At 36.5% G+C, this 13,511-nt stretch overlaps 1 protein-coding gene across 1 annotated transcript; it reads left to right on the top strand.

Moving 5' to 3' along the window:
* The first annotated feature begins 227 nt into the window (after window positions 1–227).
* LOC145564413 (short-chain dehydrogenase TIC 32, chloroplastic-like) lies at window positions 228–10,455 on the top strand. Its single transcript, XM_081624719.1, has 9 exons — window positions 228–333; window positions 490–691; window positions 910–951; window positions 1,053–1,132; window positions 5,084–5,237; window positions 5,791–5,869; window positions 6,001–6,091; window positions 10,151–10,206; window positions 10,297–10,455. The coding sequence occupies exons 1-9, from the start codon at window positions 228–230 to the stop codon at window positions 10,453–10,455; spliced, it is 969 nt and encodes a 322-aa protein (XP_081480845.1).
* Window positions 10,456–13,511: the final 3,056 nt, after the last annotated feature.

Raw genomic sequence — 13,511 nt, 5'->3', positions numbered from 1 at the left:
ATGGTACTTCGAAGTCCGAACTAGTTAAAATTTCAATACTAGCTAGTAATTCGTAAGAAACTACCAAAACATTTAATGTATATATAAACTCAATTTATATTGGTCCAAAATAATTTAAAATGTGGGAGCATCACAATAATTGATTACTCTTATTTTGAAGAGCATCCTCTGCATTTATAACGTACATGCTAGAACTCAAGAGAAAAAATCAATAGTAAATAATCAAAATGTGGTTTTTTGGAAGAAAAAATTCATCTGGATTTTCTGCGTCTTCATCAGCGAAAGATGTTACACATGGAATTGATGGTACCGGCCTCACTGCCATTGTCACAGGTCCTTTTTACTCTTGTGAATAATATATCTTACTTCTGGTTCATATTATTTGTAACGATTTGACGTAATGTGTGCTTCACAATTATGAAAAATAATTTGTTGTATTCAGCACAATGTACTTTTATCTCCATTTATCGATTGATCCACGATCTGCAGGAGCATCGAGTGGCATTGGTGCTGAAACATCACGAGTTCTTGCTTTACGTGGTGTTCATGTTATCATGGTAGATAAGAACATGGCTGCTGGAACAAAGATTAGGACTAAAATACTCGAAGAAACTCCGAGTGCTAAGGTTGATATTGTGGAGTTGGATTTGAGCTCAATGGCATCTATTAGAAAATTTGCATCAGAATTTAAGTCTCTTAGGGCCTGTTCATGTTTACTGAACTGAGCTGAACTGAACTGAACTGAACTGATTGGAGCTGAACTGAACTGATTGGAACTGAACTGAACTGAATTGAGCTGAAATGAATATTTTATGTGAGAGGGAAATTAAGAGCTGAACTGAACTGAACTGATTGGAACTGAACTAAACTGAACTGAACTGATTAGAGCTGAACTGAACTGAAATTAAGTAAATGTGAACAGACCCTTAATCAACCCTTGAACATTCTTGTGTAAGAAAATTTAATTTGCATCTTTTTTTTATTTCCCTTGAGTCTTAGATTCTTAGTTGATGCAATGTAGTAACCGTATATTTTCACTTTTTGTTACTTAGAAACAATGCAGGAGTGTTCGGCTGCCCTTTTACTCTCTCCCAAGACAACATAGAGCTACAATTCGCAGTAAACTACTTGGGTGAGTAATCTTGCTATATAAAAAGGAGAATTTATATATATGTAGATTCTAGACTTCTAGGTGCATCCATTGCTTCTCTCCTCTTTCGTCTCTGTTTAGTCCCACATTAAGAATCGAAAAAATTGCAATCTACATTTGTGGATGTGGATGTACTATGCGTATGATACATCCGTTTAAATAAAAAAGTGCAACATGATAATTTCTGAGTGTCTATTTCAAAAGAACATAAAGAATATAATAAAAGAACAAAAGATATATACAAAAAGAACATACATTATATTTAAACAAAACTTGTGAATTAAATTAAGGAAAAATTGATGGGAATAATCCTACCTTTTGAGCGTCGGAGATTAATAATCCCACCTTTGATATCAATCCGCTCAAAATGGTCCCGGGTAACCAGTAACCGGTTGAAGAGGTAATTTTTTTTTATTAAGTTTATTTTACACGTGTCACAATTTGATTTGTCCAAAATTAAAAATAAATAAATAAAAAACACCACCCTACACCACAGCCACCACCATCCCCACCACCAACCAAACCCAAACATCAGAACCACCACCCCACCACCCAGACCCAAAATCACCGCCACCACTAGCCAGACTTGAAACCACCATACCGCAATCCACCCCAGCCAACCCAACCCCAAAACCACCTTCAAAAATTCAAAAAACAACCCACCAGCTACCCCGTCTCCCCGCCACCGTCATCACCACGCCGCTCCGGCTAGCCATCCCCAACCCTAACCCCATTCCCACCGCGCCTTCCTCCCCTGACCTCGATTCAGGTCAAAAACCCACCAAACCCAAAACCACCTTCAATAATCGAAAACCCACCAAATCAAAGCCCGGGAAAAGGGAGGGAGGCCGAGATCAGGACAGAGGAAGGGGAGGACTCGGGATTGGGGCAGAAAAAGGATTTTCGAGGGTTTTCGTGGTAGTGGAAGGGAGGTTGGTGGTTCGGGGGAGGCGAAGAGGGGGCGTCGGCGCTGGGGGAGTCAATCTGGGCGGTCGGCGTTGTTGGGCAGGGGATATTGGCGGTAATGACGGCAGTTGCAAGAGGCGGGGAGGGTGGCTGGGGCTTGGCAGCTGGTTGGTGGTTGGTGGTGGGTGGTTTTTGTTTGTTTTTTTTTAATAAAATATCTAACTTTTTTAAAAATTTTATTTTATTTTATTTTTATTTTTTGACCAATCATAGGCTGCCACGTGTCAAGTAACTTGTTATAACAGGTTACTTTACCGGTTGGGACCATTTAAAGTGGATTGATATCAAAGGTGGGATTATTAATCTTCGACGCTCAAAAGGTGGGATTATTCCCATCAATTTTTCCTTAAATTAAAATTCAACTTTTATTTCAGAGCTATTAATAACAATGAACATAACACTATTAATTTTATGAAGAACATTATCTTAAACTTTTGTCACATTGATCTCAAATTCATCAACATCCAGATTCATCAAATATCAAAATGAAAATAAACAATGAATTTTATGATAATAATGCAAAATATCTTCATTCAAATCTAAAATAACAAAATTAATGAAATATAAATACAAAATTCATCCAAAATTACCTTCAATCTCCTTTGATTACCAAATCCACGAATTCATCTTTATTCTCAATCACTCCGTTAACAAAACAATGATCAAATAAAGCAGACAAAACTCAATCTAAATGCATAGCCATCGTCGGTAGAATTTATCTATCTCTCTAAGTTTTTTTATTCCTTTATCTAAAGAATTCAAAAAATTGAAAATATGGAGAAATATTAAAATTTCTAAATTGAAATCCTATTAATATGGGAAATAATTGCCAAAATTCTTCAATCACGAAAAAAATAATTGTCCTTTTTTTTTTTTTGAAAGAACAAACAAATAATTCATTTAAAGATTGAGAAGCGCTAGATGTTCTTTACAAAATACTGTTATGTTCTTTTCAAATTGAAAGGATGGGAGTACTTAGACCTGGCAAACGGGTCGTTCGGGTACGGTACGGGTCGGGTCAATCAATATTCGAGTCGGCTTAATTTGGGTTTCAGGTCAGTTTCGGGTCAATGGTAATTCGGGTCAGGTTGGGTATTGGGTCAATACTTTAGGTCGGGTTGAGTTTGGGTCTAGTCATTTCGGACCGAGTCAGTCTTCGGGTCAAGTTTGGGTCGGGTCAAATTTAGGTCGGGTCAATTTGATCGGGTCAATTTTCGTCTATTTCAATGTAGAAATTTGAGCAATAATATATTATAATTATTAATAAGTATAAAGTATAACAATTGAATATTAATAATATATTCATTAGACAATCTAACAGTACTATATACACAAAACTGTATTTTTCATATGTATGATCACTATAATAAGTGTTCCTAATAAAGTGGAACTCCTTATGAATTACAAGTACTAAATTACACGCACATTTCAACAGTACTATACACACAAGACTATGATGTTTATGTTATTTTCGATAAGTGTTTATTTGGGTAAAGTAATTAAGCCCTAAATCAATTAGATCATTTTGAGTAGGAAATTTTAGATTTTAACACCTCATAAAAACCCGAAAATGGTTTTTAACACCCCCATAAAAAAAAATTATTTTAACACCATACAAATTTCCAAAAAACGGGTATTACCACCACTTAACTGATTCCGTTTAGGAATCCGTGAAGTGGGCCCATAAAGCTAGGTGTCGCTTTATTATTGGCCAAAAACAGAAAAAAAATAAAAAAAAAGAAAAAAAAAAACCTAAAACTACCCCAGCCACCCCAGCCCCACCACCGCGCCACCACCACCCTCCGCCCAACCCACCACTGCCCTCCCCGAAGCCACCACCAGCGGCGCGTCTCCTCCCCCTCCCTCCCCCAACCCACCTGAACCCCCCTTCCCTTTCCCGCAATCGTAATCGGCCCCAAAAACAACCAAACCCACGACCCACAACCCTCAACAGCCACGAATCCCTCAAAACAGCCACAATTCCGGCCACAAATGGCCGAAATCGTCCGATTAAGGCCACTCAGCCCCAAAATCGGCCGATTTTGGCCATTTGTGGCCGGATTCGTGGTCGTTTTAGGGAAGGAGGGTTTTGAGTTTGGTGGTTTTTGGGGGCGACACGGTTGCGGGAAAGGGAGGGGGAGGGTTCAGAATTGTTGGGAGTGCTGGTGCGCCGCCGGTGGTGGGTTCGGGGAGGGCAATAGTGGGTTGGGGGGAGGGCGGTGGTGGAGCGATGGTGGCGCTGTGGTGGTGGCTGGGATGGTTCGTTTTAGGTTTTCTATTTTTTTTAATTTTTTTTAACAAATAAAATGGTGACACGTGTCACCGTGGACCACACTTAACGGAATTCCTAAACGGAATCCGTTAAGTGGTGGTAATACTAATTTTTTCTAAGTTTGTCTGGTGTTAAAATAAATTTTTTTTTTATGAGGGTGTTAAAATCTAAAATTTCCTTTTGAGTATTTGTTAATTTTGAGTTGGGTCATTTCGGGTATAGTTCGGGTCACTATAGGTTTTGAGTGTTTGGGAGCGGGATCCCCCCAAGAACGGTTGGATGACGCGAAAGCCTATAGCGTTAACTCAGCCTTTCATTGCTTTTCGGGTCAAGATCGGGTCGGGTCACTTCGAGCATCGGGTCAATGTCGGGTCCGGCCACTCTGGGTATCGGGTCAATTTCAGGTCTGGTATGGACCAGGTCGGGTCAATTCGAATATCGTGTCAAGTTCGAATCAACTCCACTTCGGATCGAGTCGGGTCAGTTTCGTGTTCTGGTCAATTTCGGATATACGTTTTCGGGACACGGGTCACCGGGTCGGGTCAGGATTCCCTGGTCTAGTTGTACCTAGATTGGTACATCCTCCTCCTAAAAAAATTCACATTTTGTAGACTAATTAATTACAATTGCACCTCAACTTCCATGATTTAATACAACGTATATGCTTTAATTTTATGTCTTATTATCATCTACAGGTCATTTTCTGCTAACACATCTGCTATTGGACACCATGAAAAAGACAGTACTAGAAAGTGGTATACAGGGAAGGATTGTTAATGTTTCATCGATATTTCATCTTTTCACATATCGTAAAGGAATCCTTTTTGATGAACTCAATGATCCATCAAGGTAACACATTACTTGCTTCTAGACTACGTGCCCTTGGGTTAATTAATGTCTTATAGGTGTATAAAAATGATCATGGATTTCTTATTGCAAGTTTGCAAAAAAATTACATTGGCCGGTAACCATAGAATTTAATCTTATGTACAAACGAAGTTTTTTTTTTTAATTTTTTTTTTTTTTTTAAATACATTAGTTTGATCTGCGCATTTGCCAAGACTTTTGTCCATTAATATTTTAAATTGTCTATTAGTAAAAATTGTAACAAAATTATAATATTAAAGTAGACATTGTGACGAATCTAATGATATACGTAGTATTATATAATAACATTTATTTATTTTATAATAGCAAAAAATTTAAGTCAAATGGGAATAGTATAAAAATCAAAGTGATGCATTAAAAAAACACGGAGGAAGTATTAAGAATTGTATCGTCTTTGATTGCACTCATCCACCCTTTTTTCTTGGTTGTGCAAAAGGGGGCTAAAAGACCCAAAAATTACAAAATTTGCACTCATCCACTAGACCACTAATCGTACTATATTATATATACGCAGGTACTCTAGATGTGCTGCATATGGTCAATCAAAACTTGCTAAAATCTTGCATGTCAGAGAGCTAGCAAAACAACTTAAGGTAACGCGTTCAAATAATCCATCTTGTACACACTATTCAGACATTAGCCCCTTTGATCTTGTACTGCTCAATCTGCAGCTTTCAGATACAACTACGATAATAATTGTGATGAAAATCCTTTTGTTGATCAGGATGATGGGGTTGATATAATTGCTAATGCAGTTCATCCTGGATATGTTTACACCAAAATAGTCAAAAGTAACAGATTAGTAGATGGTATACGTACGTCACTTTTTTTAATTTTTTGCAAACTGTTGTATATTATTGGGATATATTTTAGGAAACAAGATAATTGTAAATATTGTGAAAATATATCCTAGAGTATATTGTGAGCTATTTTAGGTTATTTGGTCTTGCCCTCCAAGTATACCTAATATATACATATTGTATGTGGCTATTGTGATGAATGAGAATTACAGAGAATTATTCTTTATATTTTATCATGGTATCAAGAGCTTAGGTTTGATCCAAATTTTTTTTTCTGACGTTTGATTACACGTAATTTACATAATTTCGTGTCATCGTGAGAGTGTGAGAGTTCACATAAATTAATTTTTTTTTAATTGGATCGGAACAGTGTTTCGGATCATTGTGCATATTATTTGCGGCATTCTTCAGTTTGTGGGATCATATTTGGGTGCCAATTTTTTATAATTGTGAGAGTTCTCACTTATAATTAGTGGGAGTTGTGATTGAATTTGTGGGAATACAAACTCAATTTGTGGGAATTTGATCAGTTCCACGTTTTTTTGTGAGTTTGTGAGGGTTCATCAACTCTATTTTTACTAAATTTCTTGTGTGAAGAATTGTGTGTTTATCATGAGAAGTTGCGTGATGGCTACGGATTTGTTTTGTACTCACTGCCACCGTCAGGGCCATGATATGGCCACTTGTTTTCAGCGTCCAGGATATCCCGAGTGGGGTGGACGTGAAAAGGGTCGAGTCATGGGTAAGGGGGCGTTGCTTCTCCCGCTCAAGCTAACAACATAGGCGGACAGCCTGCTTCTCGGCCTCTACAAGGGGCTGCTGTCACCACTGCAGATGGGGCTGCCCTTGTAGGGGTCACGTCGGCTCAAATAAAGCAACTACTTGATTATTTAAACTCTATTAAGTCCAAGCTTCCCAGTAAGTACGATTTGGGTTGGATTATTGACACGGGTGCCTCAAACCATGTGACTTGTGATCTTTCTTTTTTGAGAAATGTGACGAATGTGAGCCATTATCCGGTGGGATTGCCGGATGGGAATTATGCCAATGCTTCCAAAATTGGATCGGTCCTATTGCAAGGGGGATTGACTATTAACAATGTTCTTTATGTCCCTCAATTGAATTGCAACTTAATTTCGACAACTCAATTATGTGATGAATCAAATTGCGTCAAGCAATTTACTAATAAACTTTGTGTTATACAGGACCTAGCGACGAGGAAGGTGATTGGAGCGGGTGAACGAGTAGATGGACTATACTATTTTCGGGGTGTTCCTATGGTGAAGGCTTTGAAGATAGATGGGGATCAATCAACATAGTTGTGGCATCAACGTATGGGGCATCCTTCGAGAAAGGTTCTTCAACAACTTCCTTTTGTGAGTCGTAGTAGCAATAAATTTAAATCATGTGATGTATGTCCTCGAGCAAAACAACATCAGAGTAGTTTCCCTTTGAGTCAAAATAAAGCTAGTCGAATTTTTGAACTTGTTCACATAGATTTATGGGGGCCTTACAAGACACCTTCGAGTTGTGGTGCTCATTACTTCTTAACTATAGTAGATGATTATTCTCGAGGGGTGTGGACTTATTTATTAAGAAATAAAACGGAAGTTGAATATATGTTTCTTAATTTTGTTGCTATTGTGAAACGTCAATTTAATCAAGATATCAAAGTGGTTCGTAGTGACAATGGTACGGAGTTTAATTCTTTGAAGAATTATTTTTTTGAAAATGACATATACTTTGAGACCTCATGTGTCGGAACACCTCAACAAAATGGCCGTGTTGAGCGAAAGCATCAACACATCTTAAATGTTGCTAGAGCTTTGAGATTTCAAGCCAATTTACCTCTCAAATTTTGGGGGGAGTGTGTCCAAACCGCTTGTCATTTGATTAATCGAACCCCATCTCGTTTACTTGATTATAAAACCCCTTGTGACATTTTATTTGACAAACAACCCTCATATGAGTATATTCGGGTGTTTGGGTGTTTATGCTATACTCACAATCAAAGAAGTAAGAGTGACAAGTTTGCAAGTCGTAGTAGAAAATGTGTGTTCATCGGATATCCTTTCGGGAAAAAGGGGTGGAAGGTGTATGACTTGGAGACCCGGGAAATATTTGTTTCGAGGGATGTGATTTTTCATGAGGATGAATTTCCATTTATTACATCTACTGTAACTGAGAAATCCGTGACATGTTCTATGCCTTGTGTTGATCATGGAGTGAGTGATGATGAGTGTTCTTTGGAGAATGATGAGAGGGATGTGAGGGGCGTGGGATTTGATGATATGGGTGAAGGGGCAGCAGGCCACAACGCAGCCAGCCTGCGGCATGAAGACACACCCAACAACCAGGTTGCGGGAGAGTCTGCCAGGCACGCAGACCAGCCTGCTGACTCCCTGCGTCTGCTGTTCAGCATGGGCAGCAGGTTACGTCACCTTCCAGCCCCCAGACACAGCAGCAAGCTGGGCAGCGAGAGCACAATACAGAGGCAGCAATCGGTGTTCAACAAAACGATGATGAGGCCTTGGGTAAAGGCAAGAGAACAAAAATTCCTTCTGTAAAGTTCCGTGACTTTGTGACACATACGATCCGAAATAGTAGTCCATCTGCATCTTCTCAGCGTTCACCTGTGACATCGCCTTCCTCAGGTACTGTTTACCCTATAACACATTTTATTGATTCTCACCGATTTTCTGTGAAACATAGAACATATATTTCTGCTATCACAGGTGGAAATGAACCCAAAAGTTTCAAGGAGGCCATGAAACACGAGGGTTGGAGGAAAGCAATGGCGGATGAGATCCAGGCTCTAGAAGAGCAGGGTACTTGGGTGCTAGAGAAACTACCATCGGGTAAAAAGGCACTTGGAAGCAAGTGGGTTTACAAAGAAAAGTATGATGAGCATGGGAATTTGCAGAGATTAAAAGCGAGATTAGTCATCTTTGGCAATCATCAGGTTGAAGGAATAGATTACAATGAGACATTTGCTCCAGTAGCAAAAATGGTGACTGTTCGAACCTTTCTTGCAGTAGCGGCAGTGAAAAATTGGGAAGTTCATCAAATGGATGTTCATAATGCATTTCTTCATGGTGATTTGGAAGAAGAGGTATATATGAAAATTCCCCCTGGTTTTGAGAAAGATAATTCTGACAAAGTTTGCAGGATGCAGAAATCGTTGTACGGGCTTAAACAAGCTCCTCGATGCTGGTTTGCAAAGCTTGCTACAGCTTTGAAAACTTATGGCTTTAAACAGCCATATTATGATTATTCTTTGTTTACTCTGACAAAGGGTAAAATGCAGCTTAATGTGTTAGTATATGTCGATGATTTAATTGTTGCAGGCAACGATAAAAATGCTATGCTCAGTTTTAAATCATATCTGGGAGATTGTTTCAAGATGAAAGATCTTGGAGTGTTGAAATATTTTTTGGGGCTAGAGGTAGCCCGGAACAAATAGGGAATTTTTATTTGCCAGAGGAAGTATACACTGGATATTATTACTGAAGCAGGTTTACTTGATGCTAAGCCTGCAGAGTTCCCTATGGAACAAAATCACAAGTTAGCATTATCTCAGGGAGAGTATTTTCATGATATTGCGAAATATCGTCGCCTCATAGGTCGATTGATTTATTTGTCTGTTACGAGACCCGATTTAGCATATTATGTACACATTTTGTCACAGTTTATGCAAAATCCCAGGATTGGTCATTGGGAAGCAGCTCTTCGAGTTGTTAGATATTTAAAGAAGAGTCCGGGACAGGGAATTTTATTGAGATCTGATAGTGCTTTACAGTTGGAAGGTTGGTGTGATTCAGATTGGGAAGGTTGTCCTCTCTCCAGACGATCCTTGAGTGGTTGGTTTGTGCTTCTTGGTTTGTCTCCAGTGTCATAGAAAACCAAGAAGCAGCCTACTGTAGCTCTTTCTTCATCGGAAGCAGAATATCGTTGTATGAATGCAATGACTTGTGAATTAAAGTGGTTGAAGCGACTACTTGGTGACTTAGGTGTTCGACATGAGAATGGGATGCGGCAGTTATGGTTTAATTGTGCATTGCTTGGATGCGGCAGTTATTAACACGCTTTTGAGACCTATTACTTGTTTTTTCATGAAAGATATTCCACAAGTAAGTGTCTTGAAACACACATGATTAAATTAAACTGGCAATGTTGATTCATTCTTTCGTTTCTTCTGATGATAAACTCGTTCGTTGCAGGGAGCAGCGACGACATGTTATGTGGCTTTGCATCCACAAGTAAAAGGCATAAGTGGTGAATATTTCAATAACTGTGATTTAGCCAAGCCTTCTAAGCTAGCTCAGGATAACACCTTGGCTAGGAAATTGTGGGATTTTAGCATGGAATTGGTCAAATAATGTGTCAAACATTCTTATCAATGTGTTGGTTCTTGATCATGTTAAAAATAAATTAAATGTAATGCGCTTAAAGCAACATTGAAATTTGAAACTTAATTGTAAATAATTACTCCGTAATAAATGTAGCAACATTAAACTACCACCTCCATTTCATATTAATGATTAGACATGTTCTACCCACACTTTTCGTTAAATGGTACTCTCGTACAATTTATTTCATAACTTTTATGAATTCCACAGTCCACACCACTGGCTATGCTCGGTTCAGCTTATCTATGCAAACGACCCGAGCATATGACACCCCGGGCCCTAGCCCTTTTTTTTAAAATACAGTGTTGGATGTCAATTGAATCTTATTGCGGAGAAATTATGTGTCTTTTATCTTTGTTTGTTAAGCGTTAAATTTCGAGTGTTACACCTGTACAAATGTACAATGGGTCTTATGAACCACAAATTGTACGCTAAATAACTGGTCCTATAAACCACAAATTTAGCCCTCGATAATGGGTCATGTAATTTCTACAAACCATGATCACATCCCTGCCTCTACTCCCACGTAACTAATAAATTTAGTTGGTTATTAGTTATTAAGGCCCTGTTCTTTTGAGCTTCTGGGCAGAGCAGAGCAGATTTCAGTAGAGCAGAGCAAAGCAGAGCAGAGCAGAGCAGATTTCAGCAGAGCAGAGCAAAGCAGAGCAGATTGAAGCAGAGCAAAGCAGAGCCGAGCAGAGCAGAGCAGAGCAGATTTCATTATTATTATTATTATTATTATTATTAATTTTTTCATTTTTTTTTATTATTATCATTATTATTATTATTATTACTAATATTGTTATTATTACTATTATTATTATTATTATTATTATTATTACTACTACTACTACTACTAATACTATAATAATAATTGTAATGCTTTATTATTGTTATTAAATATTAAATATTATTATTATTATTAATTTTAATATTATTAAATATTAATTATATTATTGTTATTAATTATATTATTATTAAATATTAATTATATTATTAATAATATTATTATTATTAAATATTAATTATATTATTATTAAATATTAATTAATATTATTATTAAATATTAATTATATTATTAAATATTAATTATATTATTATTATTATTAAATATCAATTATATACTTCCTCCGTTTTCTTTTACTTGCAACACACCTTTTAAGCACGCAGTTTTAGGAGATGATTAGTCAGGGTAAACGAGCGATTTTATCAATATAATTTTTACGCGAAAATTAGAATAGAGTTAAGTATCATTTGTAAAAATTATAATGAAAAATTTGTCCATTTACATTACATAAACCAGAGCTCAAAACACGTGCCACAAGGCTGTGTTGCAAGTAAAAGAAAACGGAGGAAGTATTATTATTAATAAATATTAATTATTATTAATAAATATTATTTATTTATTTATTATTATTAAATATTAATTATTATTATCATTAAGTATTAATTATTTATTATTATTTTTATTAAATATACATTATTATTATAATAATTCAATATTAAGTATTAATTTTAAGCAGAGCAGAGCAGAGCAGATTGAAGCAGAGCAAAGCAGAGCAGAGCAAATTTCAGCAGACCAAAGCAGAGCAGAGCAAAGCAGAGCAGATTTCAGCAGAGCAAAGCAGAGCAGAGCAGCTCTAAAGAACGGGGCCTAAATTGCTTTTCTTTGCTCATACCAATGTCATCTCCATGTTTGACATATTTTAGCGTAATTCTTTGCTTAATATGAATGTGGGAGTAGTATCATCTAATTTAAGTGGGTTGTCCAGCTTTAGATAGGTTTCCACAATGGGTTGTTCTTATAGTTCTTAATATTACTTCTAATCACAAGCTAATGTAGTACGGAGTATAGATCTTTGGATTATTCATACAATTTAACACTATAAAACAAACAATGGTATTTTAGTTTAGTATATAATGGGTTTTTTTTGTCAAAAGTTTAATAGACCCACATAATTATTAAGGCATCTGTTGGTAACTTCACAGATTTTCCTTAGTTTTTTTTTTTTTTTTTTTTTTTTTTTTTTTTTTTTTTTTTAGATTCTTATATGCTGAATTCTTTTATAAAGGAACTAAAGTTATCTATTTCTATTCATGGTTTCTTAAGCCGCTTTTGACAAGTTTTCATTATGAACAAAGAAAGGACCTTAGCTTGCTAGGTTCATCTTATGGAGTTTACTATAGCATTTCAGTGCTGTTATCAAAAGATATATAGTACATTGTAAAAGTGTAAGTTAGTCCATGATCTACACTAATTTTGTGCTATTAAAAGACCTTTATTACTGAGAAATTAAAAAATATGAGTAGGGAAAGAGGAAAGGGAGTGAGAAAACAAGGGCCTAGAAAGATAAATAGCTAGATTAATGGATATTAATTAGAAAGGCCTTCTAAAATTCACATCCTTAAAAAAACGAGTTACACAAGGAGATAGGAGATAGAGCCTCTAGGGAAAATTACAAAAACCATAAAAAGAAACTGAGAAGGAAAGAGTGGGGAAGAAGAAAAGGAAAGTGGTACAGTAAGGGAAGGAGCAAGTAAGGGAAAATATGAGATAGAGACTTGATAAAAATTCCCAACACCGTACCATAAAATATGAGTAAGGTAAAATAGAAAGGGAATTAGAAAATGAGGGCTTGGAAAGATTAATAGATAAGTTGATGGATAGCAAGTAAGAAGAGTCCTGAAATTCACAATTTGTAAAAATGAATAACAGAAGGAGATAGAGACCATGCATAAAGGAAAAGGAAGTGAGAAAACAAATGCCTAGAAAGATAAATAGATAGATTGATGGATATCAAGTAGAAATAGGTCTTCAAAAATTCATGATCCATAAAAAAAAACGAGTAATACTAGGAGATAGTGCTTGTAGAGGAAAAAGAAATGAGAAGGGGGGGGGGGGGGGGGGAATGAGAGAAGTAGTAAAATTTGCAAAATCATAAAAGTCAAATGAGAACTTTGTGGATGATTTTCTTTGTTGAAATATGACATAAAATTTGTGAAAAAAAATCATAAAAGACGCTTGG

This window comes from Chenopodium album, chromosome 10, assembly GCF_948465745.1.
Source record: "Chenopodium album chromosome 10, dcCheAlbu1.1, whole genome shotgun sequence".
NCBI classification, from domain to species: Eukaryota; Viridiplantae; Streptophyta; class Magnoliopsida; order Caryophyllales; family Amaranthaceae; genus Chenopodium; species Chenopodium album.
Note: the sequence above shows the minus strand (reverse complement) of the source record. Positions and strands in the feature narration are given on the sequence as shown.